Source organism: Pseudorca crassidens, chromosome 8, assembly GCF_039906515.1.
Source record: "Pseudorca crassidens isolate mPseCra1 chromosome 8, mPseCra1.hap1, whole genome shotgun sequence".
Classification (NCBI taxonomy): domain Eukaryota; kingdom Metazoa; phylum Chordata; class Mammalia; order Artiodactyla; family Delphinidae; genus Pseudorca; species Pseudorca crassidens.
Window position 1 is genome coordinate 99606073 of NC_090303.1, and position 24062 is coordinate 99630134.

Below are 24062 nucleotides of genomic sequence, written 5' to 3' on the forward strand. Positions count from 1 at the left end.
ACCTTGAGATTGGATGTTATTTAATGTCCAGTCTGTGAATAACCTACAACCGCCTCCAGTGCCACTGGTGGGACATACTCTACCGGAGAGCTGAGGGCAGGAACAGAGGAGGGACGATGCTTTGGGCCAGTTGTGCCCGTGGTCTCTGCTGAGCAAAGGTGAGGTCTGCCATCCCATTCTGATCCCACAAATTCTAAGAGGCTGAATCCCCCAGCCCCTGGCACAGTGAGGGGCACGCAATAGAGCCTTATAAAAAGTCTTAGCTCAGGTCTCATTGACATTCTAAGATCTCTTGGCTCTGTTTCATAAATAGTAAGAAGTTAAGTTTATGGTGAAATTTCATATTTCATAATATCACATTCCCCCAAGAAAGGAATGTTGATAGAATATCCTAAGAAGTATAAAACATAAAAATCAGCTGATGAATAGATCCTATGGGATACACAAGAAGGCTGCATCGATGAGTTTGAGTAGTCTCAAAGGGAAATGAGAAATGTCTCTGTGAGTCAGCGTCTGAGTGTCTGCCCGGTCACTGAAGAGGCTCCTGGGTGTCCACAAGGCCCTGGCACAATGGGGTCCTCGACTGGGCTGGCTTCCTTCTCCCCATGTTCCTTGCTCAAGTGCTCTTTTCTCTTCATTTCTCACAACACCCCTTGTCTGTCACTGGGTATTCAGCAATTTAGTAAAATGAGCCCGGAAAGCATGCTAATGCATTGCCAGTGTAAATTGCTGCGTCCTCCTTAAAAGGGTTGTCATGAGCATTTCATTTTAAGCTTTCACCCGGAATTGCATCAGTATTTTAAGTGGGCTATTTTCTATAACCCATATCACTATGAATATAAGACACTAAAGTACTAATGACAGCTTGAGAATTTAATTTCAGAAGTGACTGCACTGCATTTCTGAAATCTGCATGCTTTAGAGCAGGCTTTCCCCAGATTACACCTCAGCCATCTCCAGACAGACATCTCAGACATCTCCACGCAGAACGTAGTTTCTTACAGTAAATCGTATCTTAATATGTGGTTTCAGTATGAGATCAGTGCAATCAGCTTTACAGATTAACGTACTTTTAATGAGCTCAAATGCACTAAACTGATAGCTTTACCGTTATTTGTTCGATGTTCTTAAGAAGTGTAGATTTTTATTGCACACAAGTGTTTACAGCACTTGTTGGTGCTTTAACTGATGCTGGCAAAGCTTTGACATCAGTTCACAGCATTTTTAAAAATCTTTATTATTGGCTCGTTCACTAATGAAACATGGTCTTAAAGCAAACTCTGACAGACATTTAAATTTTTTAAAAACAAAACGAAACCTCACTGTGCCATTTTTATGAAGAGTCCCTGAATAGAAATGCCAAAAATGCAAATGAATATAAAAGCAACATAAATATAGTCTGTTTTTCAGAGAGAAGTTGAGAATACAAAACATTTGACTTCTGTTTTTTTTATGAAACATAAATGTTCATTCAGTTATTAACTCCTCTAAGCCTCAGTTTTCCCATCTGTGAAGTGGGGATAATCCTTTTTAGCTCAGAGGGTTGTTAGGAAACAGTGAAATACTGCATGAAGTGTACTAAAACACAGTACCTCACACATGTACCAATTCTGGTTTATCGTGGAAGCTTTTAATATTATTATCACATGGTCCAGAGTTGGAACCATCTGGCCCTGAAGAAACCAGAGTGTCTATTGCATTTGTGGTCCCCAGGGAATGGGTCTCAGCCAGGAGTCTTTAGGGGCACATCAGCTGGATCTGGAACACTGTCCAGGTTTGGAACTGTCTGCTCTCCTGGGCATCAGGACCCTTGTTTCTGTGACCTAGCTGCCTTTCAGGAAAGGAACAGCAGTCGAAACACTGGGGTAAGGAAGAGAGTGAGCTGAGTGAACAAGCTGCGAAGAGAAGGGAAAAGTGCAGCAGTTCAGCCCCCAGGGCAGTCCTTGCAGCCCAGCCCCCAGCCGCTGCCCACTTGGCGGACATTTCCACCAACGCTCACGGCGACTCCCGCCACGGCGGGAGCCTCAGAGTCCCTGCTTCCCGCCGTTCCTCTGGTCCGTGGTCCTCATCAGAACCCCCTTCCTGGGGGCTCCCCTCTGGCCATCTGCCTTGTGTCTGTAATCCCTCTTTGAGGGTCACTTCAGGGGGAAACGCTCATGGGAGGACAGCTCTTTAAGAAGGGGGGACCCCACATTAAATTGGGAGCCCTCAGATAAATACAGCTTTGAACCCGTTTTCTGTGGCGTGATTGGAAAGCTGGCCCGACTTAAAGTTTAGAAAACTATGTCAGGGACCGTACGAAATGCAGCCGGAGTCAGAAGTTTCATACCCAAATCTCTAGCAGAGGAACCAAACTCAAAACGGACTCTCTATAGATTCTACAATGGCTGCGCAAAAGACAAGAGGGTGCTGGTGGTGAACACGTCGCTTTATCCACAGCTTAACTCTGCCTCAGCCCTTCAGCAAAAAGAAGAATCCCTCCCTCTCTTCACCCGGGGAGCTTGCAGGGCCCTGAGGGGCCAATGAGATCGCCTGCTCAGAGCAACTTGCTGTGCTCCTCTAGAATTATCTTTCCAATGCGGTTCCCACAATCATCCCCTGCAGCTTATATTTAAGCACTTTAAGTTTCCTACTGAAATACAGACATCTTAACATGGTGTTCAAGGCCCTTCCCAATCTGGCCTTGAGCTCTGACCCCATCTGACTCCCACAAAAACCTCATGAGAAACTCAGCCAGGAGTTCTCTTTCCTTTCATCCTCAAAACCTAGTTCTACAGAAGACAACAAGCCTTGGTGGTGATGTGGAGAAATTGGTGGGAATGTGGAATGGTGTAGCCACTGTGGAAAACCGTATGGAAGTTTTTCAAAAAATTAAAAATAGAACTACCATGTGATCCAGCAACTCCTGGGTACGTACACCAAAGAATTGAAATCAAGATCTCAAAGAGGTATCTGCACTCCCATGTTCATTGCAGCATTATTTACAATAGCCAAGACATGGAAACAACCTAAATGTCCATCGACAGGTGAATGGATGAAGAAAATATAGTATACACATACAATGGAATATTATTCAGCCTTAAGAAAGAAGGAAAGCCTGACATTTGCTACAACATGGATGAACTTGGAGGACATTATGCTAAGTGAAATAAACCAGACACAGAAGAATAAATACTACATGATCCCACTTATGTCAGGCCCCTAAAATCGTCAAACTCATAGAAGCCGAGAGTAGAATCATGGTTTCTAGGGGCTGGGGGGAGGGGCATTGGGGGGCATGGGTGAAAGGTACAAACTTTCCCTTATGCAAGAAGAATAAGTCCCAGAGTGTCTGTAGTTAACAATACACTGTATTTGTTATGTAAACATTTGTTAAGAGGGTAAATCTTATGTTAAGTGTTCTTACCCCCAAAAAAAAAAAAAAAAACCTAGCTGTAGTGTTACCCCTCCTGAAGTGCTTTCCAGAACCCCATGAAACCTACTTCCCTGCTTTACCATAGACTTTAATAATTTTCCCCGGGGACTTCCCTGGCGGTCCGGTGGGTAAGACTCCACGCTCCCAATGCAGGGGGCCCGGGTTCAATCCCTGGCTGGGGAACTAGATCCCGCATGCATGCTGCAACTAAGAGTCCGCATGCCGCAACTAAGAGTCCGCATGCCGCAACTAAGAGTCCGCATGCCGCAACTAAGAAGTCCGCATGCCTCAACTAAGACCTGGCACAGCCAAAATTAACTGATTAATTAATTTTTAAAAAATAATAGTAAGTTTACCAAACGTAAGTTTTGTTTCTTAGCTAGGAACGTTGTAGGGGTTAGGAGGCCTGGGGTCAGTCTGCCTGGCCTCAACAGCCGACGTATCTTAAGCCTCATTTCCTCACATGTTGCAGAGGGATAATAATGCTCGCGCCTCCAAGGGTTGTTCTAGGAATTAAATATCCAGTTTGTCTAAGACAACTAGCACATTTTAAGGGAGTTCAACAAATACTAACTCTTGTTACTGGACAGCTTGTGTTCAGTCACGTTAGTTGGTTGTTTGTATGCTTGTTTCCTAGCGAGGCTGTGAGCTGCTCAGGGTAAACCCCTGTATTTGTCTACCTTCCTAATACTGCTGCACGCACCCAGTTCCTGCGATGAAGTGAATTGAATCGAACTGACCTGACCTGAAGTCCCACAAGATGGCAGTAGCCACCAGCCCCAGAAGCTTCCTTGTGGAGCCCTCCCCTCAGCTAGACAGGCTAAAAAGGACTCTCCTTTTACGGGCAGCTGATGGAGCTGAGGTGTCCCCAGCTTCCTGCCACCAAGTAGCTATTTGTTCTGGTGCCTCTACCACCAGTGAAGCCAGATAGCAATTCCGGACAGCAAGGAACTGAGGTCCGCCTCCCCGTGCTGGGATCAGTCATCCCGAGTCTCCTTGGTCTGAGGGTGTTTCGAGGGAAGGCAGACCACTGGGGGGAGGGGATGGAAACCAAATACTGGAAGGGTGTGCGTGGAAGGCAAGCTGGTAAACGCACGAGGGGTTCTGATATTAGACAAGGAGACGAAGAATGAGTCATGGAGTAGCCTGCAGTCATTGAGGAAAAGGCAAGGGAGGAAGAGGGGAACAAGCCAGCGCAGGTGTCAGTGGGACCAGAGCCTCTTCCTGGTCGTCATGGAAGCCTCAGGATACATCCTGGCGGCAGGGTTTTTGTACTTGGTGGCAGGTGCATCCTACCTCCCCATCCTAAATGGGATGTGCGTTAGCTCAAAGTCACAGGCTGAAATTTACTGCAGGAGAAAAATATGGAGAATCATCAATTAAAATTTCTTTATGTACTTGGCTAAGTAAGACCCTATTAGAATCCCCGGAATTACCATTCTTCATCATCCCCATTGTCATAGCTCTCTGTTAATCAAACTTCACACGGAACCAGTACAGCTCAGTCATGACACATTTTTTTTAATGTGATGAATAATCAGTACGTTCATTTCTTCTGCCCCCAAGGCCTAAAAGCTCCCTTCTCCACTGATATATTCTTTAATTAATGGGGAGTAAATTTTTATACAAGACTATTTCACCTGTATTCATCCCCCAGGTGTAAAAGGTTGTAAAATCCAACTTTTCAAAGAAGTAGCTAGCCCCCTGTTTCCCGAAGTCTTTGTTTTTCACAGTTCAAGTGGAAGGGTAAATGTCTCACAACCTCGTCCTTGTGTTTACAAGGTCATCATCATGTTAACATACTCTCCCACCCAGAATACAAGCGCTGTGCTCTTCTCTGGAGTGCCGTTTGCCCAGCCCCTGAGTTTGTAGCCCTGCACCATCATTGCCTGTAGCAGTAGTTCTCAAACCTTAGCGGTGTCGGGACCACCTGGAGGGTTTGCAGCACACAGATTGCTGGGCCCCGCCCCATGCGTTTCTAATGCTTTCCCAGGTGACACTGCTGCTGCTGGTACAGGAGCCACACTGGCGAGAGCCATGCATCAGGAGGGTCTAGGACTCCTCCAACAGTCGTTTGTGCCAGGTAGATTCTAAAACCCAGGGCTACGGGTCACGAAGACACTTGCTTTTGCTGATATGACTGGTATGACAATGTGTGTTTATAGTCATCGAAACAGTGCTTTGGAAGTGCCTCCACCCAGACTCACCCCTGATTTGAATGTTAGTTAGGAAGAAGATGCTGACTACAGGTTTGGGGCGGGTGGTGATTCTTAAATGCATATGTATGTTTGTGACTGAGTTGGGAAAGTTTCCTGACTTCCAAAGTGCCCATCTGATGCTAGCTGAGATTCTGGAAACCCCAGAATTCCCAGGGGATTGGATTCTAAAGAAAGGAAATGCCCCACTATAGGCTATGGGAACGCTTTTTCTTTTCTTCTCTTTTCTTTTTTAAATAAAGAATTCTAAAGAAGAAAATAAGAGGCACCAAATGAAACCATAATCTACCAGGAGGGCTGGGAGGGCTGTTCAATATATATGAGGGTCACTGAAGCATCAGAAAAGGGGAGAAAAGTCAGTCAGAACCAAGCGAGTGTTGTTAGTGTCGGCAGTATCTCACGTAGCTGGAAGGTGATTAGGCATGTGTTTCATTTTCCCAAGTATAGTCTTACTCTCCTCACCATGTTCTCTAGCAACACAGAAGGCTCTTTTAAAGTGAAGCGTCCAGGGCTTCCCTGGTGGTGCAGTGGTTGGGAGTCCGCCTGCTGGTGCAGGGGACGCGGGGTCGTGCCCCGGTCCGGGAAGATCCCACGTGCCGCGGAGCGGCTGGGCCCGTGAGCCATGGCCGCTGAGCCTGCGCGTCCGGAGCCTGTGCTCCGCGGCGGGAGGGGCCGCAGCCGTGAGAGGCCCGCGTACTGCAAAAAAAAAAAAAAAAAATTTTGATTATAAAGTGAAGTCTCCAGCCCTAAAGTCTTATCAGGTCATTAATTTTTCATCTGAAAGAGCACAATATCTTAAACTGAAACGTAAGAGGAAGATTTGAAGACAAACATTCAAAGGGGACTTGTATATTACAGCGGTGATACGGCGAGTGGGATACGATCTTTACTTTCTCTTTTTCTTTTAGAAACAGGGAAGATTGACCAAGAGATTCACAAGTACAACACGCCGGGATTCACTGGGTGCCTCTCCAGAGTCCAGTTCAACCAGATCGCCCCTCTCAAGGCAGCCTTGAGGCAAACAAACGCCTCAGCTCGCGTGCACACCCAGGGCGAGCTGGTGGAGTCCAACTGCGGGGCCTCCCCGCTCACCCTCGCACCCATGTCGTCTGCCACCGACCCCTGGCACTTAGACCACCTGGATTCAGGTAAAGTCTAAAGCAGTGTCTTGGCTGGGATGCTTTCTTTCTTTACGCCTCAGTTTCCTCACCTGTAAAATGGAGTTAATAGCAGACCGTCGCTGGTGATGTAGTTGGAGGATTAAGGGAACGAAGGAATGTGTGAGCGCAGAGTTCTTAGCACATCAAGGGCTCAAAAGGTACAACCGTATTCGTGCTCAGGGCCAGTAGTAAATAAGTCGAAGGGAAGGAGTATAGGAATTATTGACTCTTCTGCACTTAAGTGAAATGACGAGATACCTTAACCAATGTCTGCAACGTGACTGTCGGATGATCTGATCAGATCAATTCCTCACTTTTGCCTTTGTGACTCAGCTGCCTAGCAGCCCCACTGTCCAAGTTCTGATATCAAAAGATTACCTAAAACCATACAGGGATTCATCTCCCGACACTGTATTTGTACATATAATCCCATAGCCTTCCAGGTTTTATTGGTGCATTTAGGCTTAGAAAGCTCAGTGGATTTAGCTCCACTTCTGCAGGTGATAAGACTTGTCATTTGAAATCACAGCGCTAAAAGGATGCAGCTGTTGGCTGCGAAAGTAACTAGCTGCAGATTCAGTATCCACAGGACCCCGAGTGGTGGGGAGCCTGTAAGTCCCCCCGCTCACTCTACCCAGACTGACATCAGGCTACTCGGGTAATCTCTCCAAGCCTTTGCTTTTTCACCCACAAGGTATGAAGTGGGGTGTGATCTCTAAACCACCTCCAAATCTACCATCCGATGGATCTCCAAAGCAACGTGTGACTTTGCTGATGCCAAAGACAGCAAGGGGACGAGGGGGGAGCCCTGGGTTCGATACCATCCCTGCCTCTCCCCAGCAAGTGTCTTAATCTCATTCCTCAGTTTCCCCACCTCTGAAATGGAGATAGTAAGACCTAACTCAGAGAATTCCACGCAAGACGATGGATTTAAAACACTCAGCACAGTCACAGACGTGGAGCAAGCTGTACAAACGTTTAGCTGCAATAATACTAACAAAGTGGTTATTACTATATCCAACACAGTTTGCTATGATGTTTGAATGTCCAGTAGTAAAGGCTCCCAAATCCTCCCCGACCCTAACTTCGAGTTAGTAACAGTTCATCATGGAAACGCCGTGTGCTTGATCACTTTACATATATTCCAGCCCCGAACACAGGATTTATCAGCTTCCGTGAAGCCTTGTCATCGTGAATTCTTGCCAGGATTTGCCTGCAAAGCTTTGTGAAGCTTCAGAACGAAGCCGAAATTGCCCCATTGTCAGAATAGCCAATTTACAGACTAAAGAATCCTCTTCATTCCTCACACATGGGGTCCTATAACATGATGAGGGTGATGACGTGTGCCCAGGGTACTTACAAAAACTGCCTTTTACGAAGTTGTGAGGATGACACAGCGGGCTGGTTTTTCCTCCTGAGATGGCTTGAACAAAGGAAAGCAGTCCTAGTGCTGAAAGAAGAGAAGTAGGAGTGAAGTTAGGAGGCAAGAAAAAAGCACTTCCAGGGCTGCAGAGGAACAGAGATTTCTCAGATAGATTCCTCCAGATGCCAGGGTGGATGGAGACAAAGCCTAATCTTTGAAATACGCAGGTTACTGTTAGAGGTTCTCACTGCTTGAGGCCATCAGCGTGTGTGGTCCGAGTCCGCTGCCAAGAAATCAGTTTCAAAAGCCTCTAGATGCTACTTTGGGCAGATAGTTCATATTCATTCTGCCTTAATTAGCAAATTATTTGCTTGATGGTCTGTGAGGTACAGGTGTATGGGCCAAAGTTTGAGTTCATTTATTTTTTAAAAATCATGCTTTATACATGACAATTTCATTCTTTTGACTGATGTAATAATGTATATAGGGAACATTCTGTTATTCAATGTTCAAATCAGAAGTCTACAATTCAGGTATTATGGTAGGCCTGTACTATATAACATAGGTCCATTTACAGAAAATTTCCACTTGTACTTGGACAGCAAGTTCTTACCTGGTGTTGACCAGTTGCTGTATCAATCTCATCATCATAATTTATTCCATGATTGGAATTCCAGGTTAATTTCCATAATGGGTAAATGCTTATAAAGAAATGTGTATCTGTCTCACGAACTTTATTAAAACAACAGAAAAGAGCTTATGAGCTATGACATAGAAGGCTTGTTTAGATAACATGATTTCTTTTTTAACATCTTTATTGGAGTATAATTGCTTTTCAATGGTGTGTTAGTTTCTGCTTTATAACAAAGTGAATCAGTTATACATATGTCCCCATATCCCCTCCCTCTTGCGTCTCCCTCCCACCCTCCCTATCCCACCCCTCTAGGTGGTCACAAAGCACCTAGCTGACCTCCCTGTGCTATGTGGTTGCTTCCCACTAGCTGTCTATTTTACATTTGGTAGTGTACATATGTCCATGCCACTCTCTCACTTTGTCCCAGCTTACCCTTCCCCCTCCCGATATCCTCAAGTCCATTCTCTAGTAGGTCTGCATCTTTATTCCCGTGCTGCCCCTAGGTTCTTCATGACTTTTTTTTTTTTTTTAGATTCCGTATAAATGTGTTAGCATATGGTATTTGTTTTTCTCTTTCTGACTTACTTCACTCTGTATGACAGTCTCTAGGTCCATCCACCTCACTACAAATAACTCAATTTCATTTATTTTTACGGCTGAGTAATATTCCATTGTATATATGTGCCACATCTTCTTTATCCATTCATCTGTCTGTCAGTGGACACTTAGGTTGCTTCCATGTCCTGGCTATTGTAAATAGAGCTGCAATGAACATTGTGGTACATGACTCTTTGTGAATTATGGTTTTCTCAGGGTATATGCCCAGTAGTGGGATTGCTGGGTCGTATGGTAGCTCTATTTTTAGTTTTTTTTAAGGAACCTCCATACTGTTCTCCATAGTGGCTGTATCAATTTACATTCCCACCAACAGTGCAAGAGTGTTCCCTTTTCTCCACACCCTCTCCAGCATTTATTATTTGTAGATTTTTTGATGACAGCCATTCTGACTGGTGTGAGATGATATCTCATTGTAGTTTTGATTTCCATTTCTCTAATGATTAGTGATGTTGAGCATCCTTTCATGTGTTTGTTGGCAATCTGTATGTCTTCTTTGGAGAAATGTCTATTTAGGTCTTCTGCCCATTTTCGGGTTGGGTGGTTTGTTTTTTTGATATTGAGCTGCATGAGCTGCTTGTAAATTTCAGAGATTAATCCTTTGTCAGTTGCCTCATTTGCAAATATTTTCTCCCATTCTAAGGGTTGTCTTTTGGTCTTGTTTATGGTTTCCTTTGCTATGCAAAAGCTTTGAAGTTTCATTAGGTCCCATTTGTTTATTTTTGTTTTTATTTCCATTTCTCTAGGAGGTGGGTCAAAAAGGATTTTGCTGTGATTTATGTCATAGAGTGTTCTGCCTCTGTTTTCCTCTAAGGGTTTCATAGTGTCTGGCCTTCCATTTAGGTCTTTAATCCATTTTGAGTTTATTTTTGTGTATGGTGTTAGGGAGTGTTCTAATTTCATTCTTTTACATGTAGCTGTCCAGTTAGATAACATGGTTTTATTTTTTTTTTCTTTTAGGTGAATGGGAAAATGAGAGAGAATGGGGGTTGGGGGATGAACAGGGGACAAAGAAAGAAATGGACGTAAGGGAAGGTTACTTAATATCAGCCTCCAGTGGCTTAGTGTCTAGGAGGAAAAACCTTTCCTCTAGGCGCTTAAGTTCAGGCCATGGGGGCCTGCAAATTAAACTCACAGAAGGCAGATAACAGGAGAAGAAGTTTATTTGCATGCATATGGAAGCTTACAAAAGAAGTAGCTCAATAGTGGTAAAAGTTAGAGGCTTCTATACTTTTCTTAGTAGAGAAAAAGAAGAGAGGATAAAAGGCCTCTGGGAAGAACAAATGAGTTTCTAAAAGAAAAAACAGGAGATAAGGAAGTTTGTGATTATGTTTGTTCACGCCTGTGTGAACGGTCTTTGTCTTTTTCAAGGCCTTCAAACTCCCCTGCAAAGGGTGATTTGGGGTAGGTTTGCTCTTGGCCTCTTTCCTGGGACCTAAAAGCCTCCTAGAAAAAAGGGGATTTATGGTCTTATTTCTCAGAAGTTTCTATGTTTAGTCAGATAAGGAAGTTCCAAAAAGATTTCTTTCTGCATCTGTTGAATCCCAAATATCATCAGTTTAAAATAATCTTCATCCCAGCTCTGGGGTTCTTAGTGGGTCCCCACATCAGCAATTGCACCCTAGTTTCTGTGAGCCTAAGTTCATCATTCTGAATTTTGATTTGGGGGTTTTGCTTTTTTAGATAATCTTTCATGTATGACTGAGGATCCTCACTATCAGATATTCAGAAACAAAACAACAGAGCATACACAAAAATGCCATTTCTAGCTATAAATCATGTTACTTGAGTCTGTGTAGGTACCTGAGGGAAGAAAATAAAGGTGAGAGCTCATTAGTCCTGGTTTGAATAGAGGACATTTGGAAGGAGATCTGTTTCATCTGGTGCCTTGGGAAGTGTGATCCTCGACCAGCAGTATGAGTATCACCTGCAAGCTTCTTAGAAATGCAAATCAGACCCACTGAATCTGGCATCTGCATCTCAGCAAGATTCCCCTGTGATTTACCATGTGCCCATCAAGTCTGAAAGCACTCCTCTCAATCTCAGATGCACTTTCAGATTACCTAGGGAGCTTTTAAAAGCCCCAGTATCCAGGCTGCACCCCTGACCAATTAAGTCAGACACTCGGGTTGAGATGTCCAGAGATGTACAACCTCCCCAGGTGATTCTAATGTGTAGCCAAGATGGAGAATCACTCACTAAATAAGAGAGAAGCTTAATAATGGCCCCTTTGGTAAACCCTTTGAAGTAAGGTTACTAAAAAGAAAGGAAAAGTAAATACCCAGAAACGAGTTTATGAAAAACAGTGAAGCCTTTAGGTGGTGAAATCCCAAACTGAAAGGCTATAGCAGTAAGCTTGCCAAAGGTTGGGCTCCTCTGACCATTTCATAAGGAAGCTCAGGGAGATAGAGGAGTTTTCTCTGAACTTGAATAGAGCTAGTCTGCCTGGAAAAACAGACTTGAAGCAGACAAACAAGAGATCCACAGTGCGGGGCCGGACTTGGGGCCTCCATGAAAATTCATCTTTATTGAAGTTGTTACGCCCCAGGAAGGAGCTTCAATTTGAGGAAGATGTCAAATTATTAATCAGTTTTTTTAATCAGCTGCAAGCTTAATTTGAAAGGATATCAGGAAGGAAATGCTGCTTTGAAATGAAGTATGTGCATTTATTTTAAAATCAAGCAGGCCCCTTGCAGTGAAGATAGGAAGTCTATGGTTTTAGTATTAGCGGGAACTTAGCAATCAACCAAGGGCTACTTACTTCATACTCACACTGGAGTATTTGCTTTGCAGAGGCCTGGAAGTTAGAATTCCAGACATCTACCCTGAGGTCTTGTGTTCTTTCTGCTCCCTTATATTTCTTTCTTATATCTTAGATGATATCACATGATAAAGACAGAAAATGGATTCCAAGGTATGCTGGCTTCCTGTGATAAGATTCCTTTTCTCTTCTGGAACACCACTGACTGAGCTGCTCATTGCCTCTCTAATGCCCTTTGGGCTCCATCACCGTTTTCCAAAGCGGGGGACATTTACAGTTGGTCAGGCTGTGTACTGCACAACTCCAGAGGATTCCATTTGCATTGCAGTCTATGGCTCCTGGAGCCCTGAAACATGGTGGCCTTGATAGGGGGTCATCAGATCATTATGGGAAGAAACTAGACATGTCATCACGTGGCATAATATCAAGTTATTTCCTGTTCATTTCTTTTTCAGTCTTTCTCGTTTTGTTAAAGAGAAAGTCTCCATGTGGCTCTGGCATGCATTTAGCAGCTCTCTCACCCAGCTACTCACCCTTTAATAGAGAGCAGGCTTCTGTTTAAAGCCTTGACAGGCCATAGAATTACTCAGCAGGGTTATAAAGTTTTATCACTGCATCTGTTTAAATAAGAAATCAGGTCAGGGCTTCCCTGGTGGCGCAGTGGCTGAGAGTCCGCCTGCCGATGCAGGGGACACGGGTTCGTGCCCCAGTCCGGGAGGATCCCACATGCTGCGGAGCGGCTGGGCCCGTGAGCCATGGCCGCTGAGCCTGCGTGTCTGGAGCCTGTGCTCCGCACCCGGAGAGGCCGCAACAGTGAGAGGCCTGTGTACCGCAAAAAAAAAAAAAAAATGAAGAAGATCAAATCAGGTCAATTTAGTGAGAATAAGTAAATAAATAATAATTACGTTTTCCATGGATATGGCAAAAATATGTGACAGTAGTTCCTACGTGATTGGAGTTTGGCAAACAGTGGACAGACAGTATGTCAGAATGATCACAAACACAAGGTCCTGGCATGGAGCTGGGAGAGTGCATTTTTTATAAGGGGAAATGGTAAAATTATGTTGATTTGACTTAAACCAATTCTGCTCTATTAGCAACATCTAGTCAATTCTTTTTCTGCCTAATTTTTTCTGCCTTTGGATAATAGGTACGGCCTGTTTAACCACATCATTATGGTCCTTTTAGAACAGTAGTTGCAAGGTAGAAAAGGCAATCCCTGGCCCTGAGTTCTGGTTTATTTAAAGGTCACAGAGCACCAGACAATTGCTATGATTCGCCTCTCAGAATTATGGGCTCTGTTTTTCTTTGTCAGATTCAGGGAAGCTTATTTCCTTGGAATGGCAAGGATTTGCCAGCAGAGAGACGACTACAAATGGCAACGCACTTTCTGAAAAATGCAGAAACAAAACAAACACCAGAAAAAAAATAAGAATCTGATGCCGTAAATTTCTGCACTAAGGAACAGCTCCGAACTGTACACCAAGCTGTTTTATGAGGCATTCGTATTAAGTCTTAGGATTGATTTGTTTTTTAATCACATTCATGATATTGAATACAGAATACATCAGACCAAAGGCCACATCCTAGGGTTTTTTTTAATAGCATTAAGATAGACAAGGCACTTTAAGATGTAAGATTTCATTTCCCAAGGAATCTCCTCGTTATAAAGATTATAACGAGTGACTGGAACCTAGAGATTCTGGCTCCCCGCCTAAAGCTAACCTGCATCTGATACTGAGAGGCTCTGGACCAGGAACTCTCAGAGCCCCTTCTGAGAGGAAAGTGGGCAGGACATGGAAAATCCAGAAGCACTGAGTGGAAAATAGTCCTCTGAGAATTGTCAGGAATTCGGGAATCCAAACCCAAACTCGTCCGGTGGATTCACTCAGGGTCACAGAGCAGTTGGAAAAACCAGCTCTCAGCAATGTGGCTCTCATCCCAAATAAATTGGGAAGTAAATGGAACACGGTGCCTGGGATCACTCGGTGTAACAAGCACATGCCCCAGTTAGATTCCAGAATATACAGTCTGCCCAGGTACTGTGAACTAAGAATTAAGGGCTCTGCGTGCCACATCAGACACTTTACCACTGGAAATCGTGGGTTTGATTTCTAAAGGCACCCGTTTCTCTATTGCTGTGATTTTTAGTGACTTGATTTCTTATCTATGTTCCACATTTTTTTTCTGCCATCTGAGGATAAAATATTTTTATATCTTCACGTGTGAAAGAATTATAGATAAGATGAACATTTAAAAACTGCATATATCTATTCCATTTCCATCATAATTACAAGCTGGTAGTTGGTTTTCTTTACCACCTGCAAGCACTTAAAATAATCTTTCCAGCTGTTACAATTACATCTTAATTATTTCTGAGCAGATCCCGTTTTTCATCCTTATGCTAAGGTTGCATGATTAATTTGTTTAATCTCTGATACCTAATCTTTTTATTATCTTTTGTGTCTTTTGTTCTCTTCTGTGACCGACACAGACATTTATTCAAGTCCAAAAAACATTATCATCATCTCTTTTCTGACATGCACTTTTCCTGCAGATGATCCGAATTCTGCTTTTCTGCAAAAGCACCAAGCACATTTATATATAGCTTAAGTCAAATATAATAATAGTTACCGGTTTTTGATCTAATGGTCATTTAAGTTTCCATAATGAATAGCTTTATACACATGATCTTGTTGAGTCAGAGATGTATTTTTAATTTTGATTGTATTACAAATCTCCCTCCAGTGACATAGTACCTCCAATTCAATAAGATATAAATCTTTTTTCCCCACACCCTCATCAACGCAGCACATATAATATTCTTTTAAATCTTGCTATACTTTATTGGAAAAATGAAATTTTGTTGTCTTAATTTGGATTTCATTAATCCAAATTAAGTAAAGATGCTTAATCATGAGTGAGATTAAGTATCTTTGTATATGTTCATAAGCCACTAGGATTTATTTTTCCCCCCAATCAGCCTGTTTATATTTTTTGACCAAAAAATTATTTGTATATTTACATTGTTTCCCATTGGTCTGTTGGTCATTTACTAATTGACTCATAGAATTTTTATATATTAAGTAAACTGACATTTTACTCTATGTTTGAACGTTTTCTCAGTTTGAGCTCTTTTTTTTAAATTTATGGGGTTTTTTTCCCCATGTAAAAATTTCTAAATGTTAACATGATGAAATATAAAGCTTTTCATGACTTTTGGGTTTTGTGCCATGCCTTCTCCATTCAGAAAATTTTTTTTAATGATTGTACATTTTTTCTAATAATTTTATGTTTTATTTGTAAGATACACATATTTACTGCCCTTGAAATTTACTTGGGTAGTAAGAGTAAGGTAGAAACCCAACTTTATTTTTCCCCCCTGGCCAGCCAGTAGTTCCAGCACTACTGGTTGAGGACCCATCCTTTACCCTACGTTTATCCCATTCAAAATTGACCTTTATATTTATGTCTACTTCTAGACTCCCTGATCCATTGCAGTCATCTGACTCTTCCTGAGACGGTAGCAAGCTGTGGTCATGACTGAGCTTTTGTAATAGCATTTGATTTCTCATAAAGCTAATTTCCCTTTTATTCTCTCTCTTTTCTGGGATTTTTATATGTATATGTTACCTAGAGGATTCCTGTTTTCATAAGGATCTTATCAGGGTTAGATGTTAAATAGTATCTAATGCCACTTCAACATCTACTGGAGATAACCATGTGCTTTTTCTTCTGTGATAGATTAATGCGGTGAATCATAGTAATAGACTTCCAAATACTGAGCCATGCTTTCATTCCTAGCATTAACCACATTGAGTCATGGTGAGGCATTCTCTTGAGGTATAACTAAAGTCATTTTACTAAAACTTCTTTTAGTTTTCTTTTTTACATCACTAATTCTTGGGTAAGATGCGTTTGTAGCATCCTTTTACTTTGGAGGGGAGTGCAGATTTGGATTTTATACTTAGGCCAGCTTCATAAAAAGAAAGTAGAAGGGGCCACCCAGCAAGGAATGTGGGAGGCCCCTAGGACAGCAGTCCAGACAGACCAGGAAGGAACCTGGGACCTCAGTCCTACAACCTCAAAGGCCAAATTCTGCCAGCATCAGGAATGACCTTGGAAGCACATTTTCCCCCAGGACTTCCCCACAGGCACTCAGCCCTGCTGACGCCTTGATTTCGGTCTTGGGATACCCAGTCACACCATGGGCGACTTCTCCATCACTCTCTAACTAGTAGAATAGCTCAAGTGCCATCCAAACTTGAATGTGCTCAGAATCACCTGGCGAGATGAATGAATGCAGATTCAGGAGGTCAGAGGTGGGATTTGAGACTCTGCGTCTCTAACAAGCTCCCAAGTGATGCTGATACTGCCGGTTCCCAGGCCACACTGTGTGCGGCAAGGATATAAACAGCCTTGGAGCCTTACCCACCTGTACCTTGTAAGTTGGGTAAACTTCACCTTCAGAACCACTGGAGTCTACTGCTTTCTTGTGTGTGTGAGCAGAGCTCTTCGACAACTCTCTCAATTTCTTTTATGAGAATCTAATTAGATTCTCTTTCTCATCTACTATAATTTCTGTTCTTTACATTTTTCTAGAAATTAATGCATGTAATCTGAGTTTTCAAATTCGTTTCCATAGAGTTGAGCAAAATAAGTTTTTATAATAATTCCCGTTCTCTCCTTAGAAAATGTTTATTCATATATTTTTACAATGTAGGTGTAGACTTTCCCCCCATTCTTCTTAGATTATCTGACAACTTTTTTTTGCAAAGGACCAGCTCTGGATTTATTCATTAGTTCTATCATTTTTCTGTTTTCCTTTACCACTTGCTTTTATCCTGACTTCTTTAAATTTATTTTTGCTTCTCTTTAACTGTCATTTGAATATTTCCTTATTGTCATTATTGGCATGTGTGTAACATCCTCTTTCGGAGGAACATGAACCAGAGTTAACAAATCGAAGCTCTAAGCCTAAGTCTCTGGCCACTTCTGACCCCACCTCCCGGACCACACATGCCAGATGCAGGGTCTTGGCATGAATATTTTTAACCAGACTCTCACCTAAGGGACGGCCACCTTAAATGCCAAAGCCTTCAGACATCACTGTAAGAACAGGTTTGGCAGGCGTGTGTTCCCACAGCAGTGGAGCAGGTGAGGAAATGATGGGGCGAAACATCACCTAAGAGGCTAAAGTGAAGGGCGGTGGGGTTCGATCCCCTTTCAGCACCGGACACCCCCTGCACACTGCCCCACGTGCCTGACTGTGTCTGGGGCTGCCTCCACTCAGGCTTCTGTTCTTTCCTAACCAGGACTGTTCAGCGCGATCGTGGGAAAATCCAAAGGAGCACAAACACCCAGCTTTGGGGTAACTTCCCAGGTCCTTGATTCCTCCTTCATCTGGGCTTCTCTTTAATCCCAGTTCCTCCCCCTCTCTTTCTGTCTGTCTTTCCCTTTGTCCCATACAATAGATTTTGAAGCCCAAGGAGGTTGGAGTTCTGTCCAGCCCCCGCTCTAAGCTGTCCACCCTCTGACCGCCCCCCCACCCCCACCTGGCACCATCCTTAGAGACACCTCTCTCCCTGTTCCCACGCCTGCCGGGACTCTCAGCTGTCACCTCCATCATGTGGGGCTGGGAAGGGCAGGTGACACAGGCGTGCACGTTGCTATAGCAACTTCTCCGTTGATGGCAGAACCACCAGCTGCAGCGAGTCACAGCGTTCATTTCTGTCTCGCTCTTATGCAGGGCAATGTTATGAGAAGCCCATGAAAATGAAGTCGATCTGAGCTCAGGGTTGTCCACTGATGTCTGTGTCTGTCATTGCCTCTGTCAAGGCAGGGCCCCGTGCTAACTTTTCCTACTACACTGCACTTTTGAACATCCTTGTATATCACTTGGGCCATTCAAGGGAGCACAATGTTCCAGATTAATCTGGTGCCACTTCCTTTTCTGACTTGTCATCCAGAAGACTCTCACGGAAATCCCTGCGTGTGAATCCTTCCCGGGGAGCCCTGCCGGTCCCCACCTAGAAGTGCCGCTTCTGTCTTTGCCGGCAGTTTGGGGCCTGCGTCCTGCCTGTGGTTTCTGAAGTGGCAGAAACCTTATGCTAGACGAAGTCTTTGACCCAACGCCAGCTGTTTTACTCATTTGAGAAGATCTTTGCTCAGTTCTCTGTGTTCTGCACAGACTGTTCAGAAATGTCTAAAGACCAGGTGGATCCTTGACTCGGCTGTTGAGCTCCTGCCTGGGAACAATCCTGAAAGGCTTTAAAAATTAAAAAAAAAAAAAAAGTAATATCAATTTTATGTTAAATCGTAAAATGTACATAAAAATCCGTATGAATGTGGGGTGTAGTTATTTTAAACATAGAGAATGAGATTAATCGTGAAATTTCCCCACGAGAAAAGGCTAAAAGTGGTTTTCAAGAATTTACTTGGGAATTTTAACTTTTAGGAAATGGGAAAGGATAAAGACAGAAATGATAAATTTGTAAATAACTTCAATTGCTGAAATGCTTTCAGTGCATGGTTTTGTTTTATCCTGACAGTAGCTCTACGTGGTCTGAGTGGACGTTATTAACCACATTTTAAAGATTAAAAAAAGTGCAACTCGGAGAGGAAATGTACTCATTCCCACAGTAAACATCTAATGAGTGGCCCAGCAGCGACTATGCATTAGCAAACCCTGCGGGGCTTTTTGGCCACCCTGACGCCTCCTCCGCCTCCTCCCCATTCCCCATCAGGAGAGAGTCTTGATGTGCTGTCAGGACTGTGAACCAGTGGGTCCCAGTATTTATAGCACTTTGCTCAGAAGTCTACAGAAAATAACATCCTCAGGTCTAAAATTCGGGCATACTCACCTCTGATTCAGTGCTTTTCCCACTTTTCCTTTCTCTCAATGAAACATTTGAGTCTAACTATAAAAAGATTCCAGTTCTTTACTCTGAACTGTCTTCCTGTCTTCTATCATCCCTTCAGTATAATGCAGAAGCCTGAAATCAGTAATTTGCATGTCTGTAGGTAAACCCCTGATACTAAATATACCGTCCTTTTTATTTCCACTATCTCTTTTTTGATTTGGAATAAATCATCCCCAAGCCTGCTAGAGCCAATTCAATATTATTTCACACTTGGTTGACATGAATGAGAAGAGCTATGACAGAGCAACGTGGCTGGTACTGGAAGCTTATCACGTTATCTTGGTACTGACGTGAACCAGCACCAAGGAGGCGTCTCTTTGTGGGGGAACATCAGGAAGCTGTCATGAACAAGCATCATTTGTTTCACAAGATGCTCTTTGACGGCCATTCCACCTGCCAGCCAGAAAACACAGCCGCCTTTTGAGATCTGAGGTTAATTCAAGGAAAGAACAGTTCAAAAAACAATGAAAATACCTAGCATGGGGGTTGTGTATTCTGTTTTCTGAGATCAACCTTGGAAGAAAAGACATTGTCTTGGGGCTGAAATTTTAAACTTTCACTTGTGCTAATGCAGCCGGAAAACGTATTTCCAAAGCAAGAGCCCAGCGGGACATTGATAAAAGACTTAAAATATATAGAGACTTAATGTTTAAAGCCCTTTAGTTTTGCTTGTTCTCCCCTCTAATAGACCCCAGAGGAGGCAGAATCCCGTCGGCTGGCTGTGATCTGGGTCATATACCACTGTGTTCTCAGAAACTGTCCTCTTCTCTATACTGGTTTCCGAACACTTAGGAACAGAAAGGGTCAGTTTTACATTTAGATGAAATAGCAGTTACAACACAGACATCCTGCAAAGCCAAAGCCCCGTGGATATTGATGGAGCTGGTCCACAGAGAGCGGGAGTATAATCATCATCTTCCACTGAAGGCAACATTGTCTGCAAGTTGAGATACAGAGGTTGTAGCAGAAGATTAGATGTTTTTAATGCATATTATTATTCATTCTACTACCTTGAAAGACATAGGATGATAACAAAATCAGTAATGTCTAGGCATTTCCAAACGAGCCATCCACAGTCAAATTATGGCCTTTGAATTTACTAGAAATTTCCACAAAGGGGGAGTAAAAGAAGACCCTTCGTCTTTGCCTGATTCCTCAAATGATTAAATGTGTTTAAATATTCTTACAGATGATGAAACTCATCTTCTGACTAGAATTTAGGTGATTAAAAAAAAAAAGTTACTTTCACTGAACTCCCAAACCACCAAGTCTGCAAGTCCAAAGCCTCTGCTGGGACCTGCATGGTGCCTGGTGGATGCGTTTCTCAGCAGAAATTTGAAGGCAGTGGCTCCAGGGTCTCCTGAAGACGTGTTGGTCTTCTGAATGGTGCCAAGTCTTGATCACAGTCTAGAAGAAAAGGTGGAATACATCAAGGAATGTCTTTAAAAGACATATTTTGGCTTACTCACTGTGATTGGGTTGCTTTCTTCTTCTTTCTTATTATTGTTAGTTTCTCAACTACCCCCTCCTTAGAAACTGAGGCCATTTCCATGAATCAGCAGACAATTCTGGCTAAGACTGCCCTACTGACAAGGAACCCACAAATTGTATTAGCAGGTGTGTTCACCTGGCCTGGTACCCATCATAACTGTGACCCAGCATTTCACCAAGTGAGAATCAGTCACTCTGGTGCTATGGGACCCCGGACACACCACATTCCTGTGTGGTCTCAGGCTTTCCACCCAGTGGACTGCATTCTGCCACTGCACAGCCCACCCATGCAAGAACCAGCAGCAAGGAGACAAGAATTCTTTCCAAAAACAAATCAATAAACTCCAGAGAAACCAACAACCCAGTATTTTTTAAAAAAAATCTGTTTTCTTTCACATATGCCTGTGAATGCATCCGTACCATCAAGAACCTACGTGCCGACATCACAATGTTACCGAATTGGGTCCCACCACTCGCCACTCGAAAAATCAATACTCGAGAGAGACAAATGTCGGTAGAAAGGAAAATTGCTTTTAATCAGAAGGCCGCAGCCTGGGGAGATGGTGGACTCAGTGTCCCCCAAAAACCACCTCCGAAGATTCTGCTCAGCCATGAAAGTTTAAGGGAAAGAAGGAAGTCATCTCAGTGAATCACTGAGATGGGGGAGGTCAGAGTCGTCCCCATCCGCCACTGTGTGCAGGCTTGTCCACTCCTCGTGATACATCATCTCCTTAGATGCTGCCTTGTTCACACAGTTTGTCCATGAGATTCCCGAAGAGATCTGGTCATCTGTTAATTACTTGTTCTTCACTTCTTTGATCCACAGAAAGAACCAACAGATTAGGCAAGGTATTGTGTGAGCAAAAGATTTGAAAGGTGTGGTAGGGCCAGAGGTGAGTAGAACATGGGTGCCTGGTTTAAGGTTAGTGACAAGACAAAAGGGTGCCCCCTGCTAAGAGCTCTTTCCTGCCGAAAGCTGCTTACTTTCTTCCTCCCTGATGCGCATGCTTTAGAGAATCACCTATTTCAAATCAGGAAAGATCTCCAAGGACATGTCTAAGATAACTGTTTATTAAATTCTCGGCTGTTTTTTCTTAGACTGCTCTTAATATTGAGCAGTCATAGACTCTCCCCCTCTACATTCAAAATACTAAAGGATTGTCCTCAGAAATGAAAGCAGGGTTCCATTAGGAGCTTTCACAAGACTAGAAAGAAATAGGGCTAAAGGAAATGAAGCCAAGGGGCATTCTGTCATGCGGATCATTTAAAAGCACACAGTGAGTCAGCACACCACCATCCCCCAAAAAAAGACAAGGTCTCAGAAGGAATTATTTCAGTTCCTTCTCAGGCATCATGTTAAATGAAAACACACATGCACAGGAACAGCAGGAGATGTGAATCACCGGAGTCTCGATTAAACCTCTGCTGCTCAAAGTGAGGTGTGTACTCACACTCCCCCGCAGCCCATCAGAAATGCAGACTCGCAGCCCAAGGCACTCAGAATCTGCATTTTAATCAGATTCCAGGTGGTTTGTGGGAGGCTTCAAGTTGGAAAGCTCTGAACCAAAGCACTCAGGAATCATTTTATTTATTTTCTCCTAAAGGCACATCAGAATGAGGTATACAGAGGAAGACAAAGCCTACACAACCCGCTCGAGGCCAGTGAACCCCCTTCTCCTAGTTACTCAAGGCTGAGGTGCTTCATCCCTGACCTCTGGAGCCCTGTGTGAGGGCCAGCACCTAGGTATTCTAATCCAAACACCTCCTACAGTTACTCAGACAAAAGAATGCAATGGCAGCCTCATTTGGGAGTATCAGTGGATCTCCTTCCCGAAAGGCAACTGAGACGGTTTAGAAGTTGGCTAAAAAAACCGATGGAAGGAGGGAATTTAGTAAAAATCGATTGCTCTTTCAGTACCTTCATTTACAGTTGGCATTATTTAAACAGTCAAGATCTATAGTGGAGGACGGCAAGCTCCTTTATTCTGTTTCTTTTCACCTAATTAGCCTCTTTTGGTCACTTGATCTCCGACACTGGAGCAAGCAGCTGCTACTTGGGCGCTCTTTTAAGAAGCTGGAAACGTAAGGCTTGATTACCTTCCCACGTCGAAGCCCAAAATTCATACTCTCTTCACTGTTGGGGCTCTGAAATTCTGGCTGGTCACCTTTCTGTAGAAACTGAAGTGAAGGGTGTAGTAGAAACACAAAACGGAGGCTCACCAAGGTCCTGCCACATAGGGTTTGCTTGGCTAAAATCCTGCTGGCCCTGAGAAATCTCCCCCTCCTGAAAATGCGATCAGCAATACCCTCTCTGAAAATAAAGGAGCATCCCCTGAGATCTTCAGCGTCTTACTTGACAACAGTTTGTTTTCATAGGAGTTTCCAAAGTATCAGTCAGTAGTGAATGGCTAAAACAGTTTGAAAAAAATTGTTTTCTGCCATAGAGCTCAGATTTGAAGAGAGTGAATAAAGTGAAAGGAAGCAAAGAAACTGGGAAGAACAAAGACATATTTACAACATGGAGCGCAGACTCCACTACAAAAAGAATGTTGCAATTTAAATTAAATTATAATTAATAGCAGCAGTTTTGTTGAAGTATCTCAAATTATCCCATTAGATGCTGAAGCCCAAGTGGTTTCCATGGCAATATTTTCTCTAGATGTCAGCTACTATCTAATTTTTTGGTCCCTGGTATATGACAACCTGAAGCATTTAGTGCCTTTCATTTGGGGGAGTTTTCTGCTAGACAATCTCGGTTTATTTTTATATGCATTTAAATGTGTGTTTTATGTGCTATTGGTTTCTGAGCCTAAAGTCTACAATTTTACGTATTTTGAAATTTAGTAAATAAGAATCACAATTACCTCGTTTATGTTCTGTATTTTTAAAATTATTTTTGTCTTTTATTTTTATACAACTTTAAAGGTTACACTCCATTTACAGTTATTACAAACTATTGGCTATATTCCCCATGTTGTACAATACATCCTTGTAGCCTATCTTACACCCAATAGTTTGTACCTCCCACTTATTGTCTGTCTTTTTGATTATAACCATCCTAAGTGGGTATGAAGTATCTCACTGTGGTTTTGATTTGCATCTTCCTGAAGGGTAGTAATATTGAATGACTTTTCATGTGTTTATCAGCCACTTCTATATCTTATTTGGATAAATGTCAATTCAAATCCTTTGCCCACTTAAAAAATTGGGCATGTCTTTTTATTATTGAGTTGTAAGTGATCTTTATATATTCTAGATATAAGTTATTTCCCTTATCCCCAGATAAGATATATACCTTATCAGATATATAATTTGTCAATTCTTTTTAACCTATGGGTTGTCTTTTTGCTTTTTTTATGGTGTCCTTTGAAACACAAAAGTTTTAAATTTCAATGATGTCCAATTTATTTTTTTTTCATTGTTTGTGCTTTTGGTGTCATATTTAAGAAATTATTACCTAATCCAAGATCATGAAGATTTTTGC

General features: G+C 42.8%; 1 protein-coding gene across 3 annotated transcripts in view; it reads left to right on the top strand.

The window, feature by feature from the left end:
• CNTNAP2 (contactin associated protein 2) overlaps positions 1–24062 on the top strand; it is a 2029937-nt gene that overhangs the window by 1984031 nt on the left and 21844 nt on the right. For all 3 annotated transcript variants that reach the window (XM_067747291.1, XM_067747290.1, XM_067747289.1), the window contains one exon: positions 6540–6779. In XM_067747291.1, coding sequence (XP_067603392.1) covers positions 6540–6779 — 240 coding nt within the window. The remainder of the gene's footprint in view (positions 1–6539; positions 6780–24062) is intronic.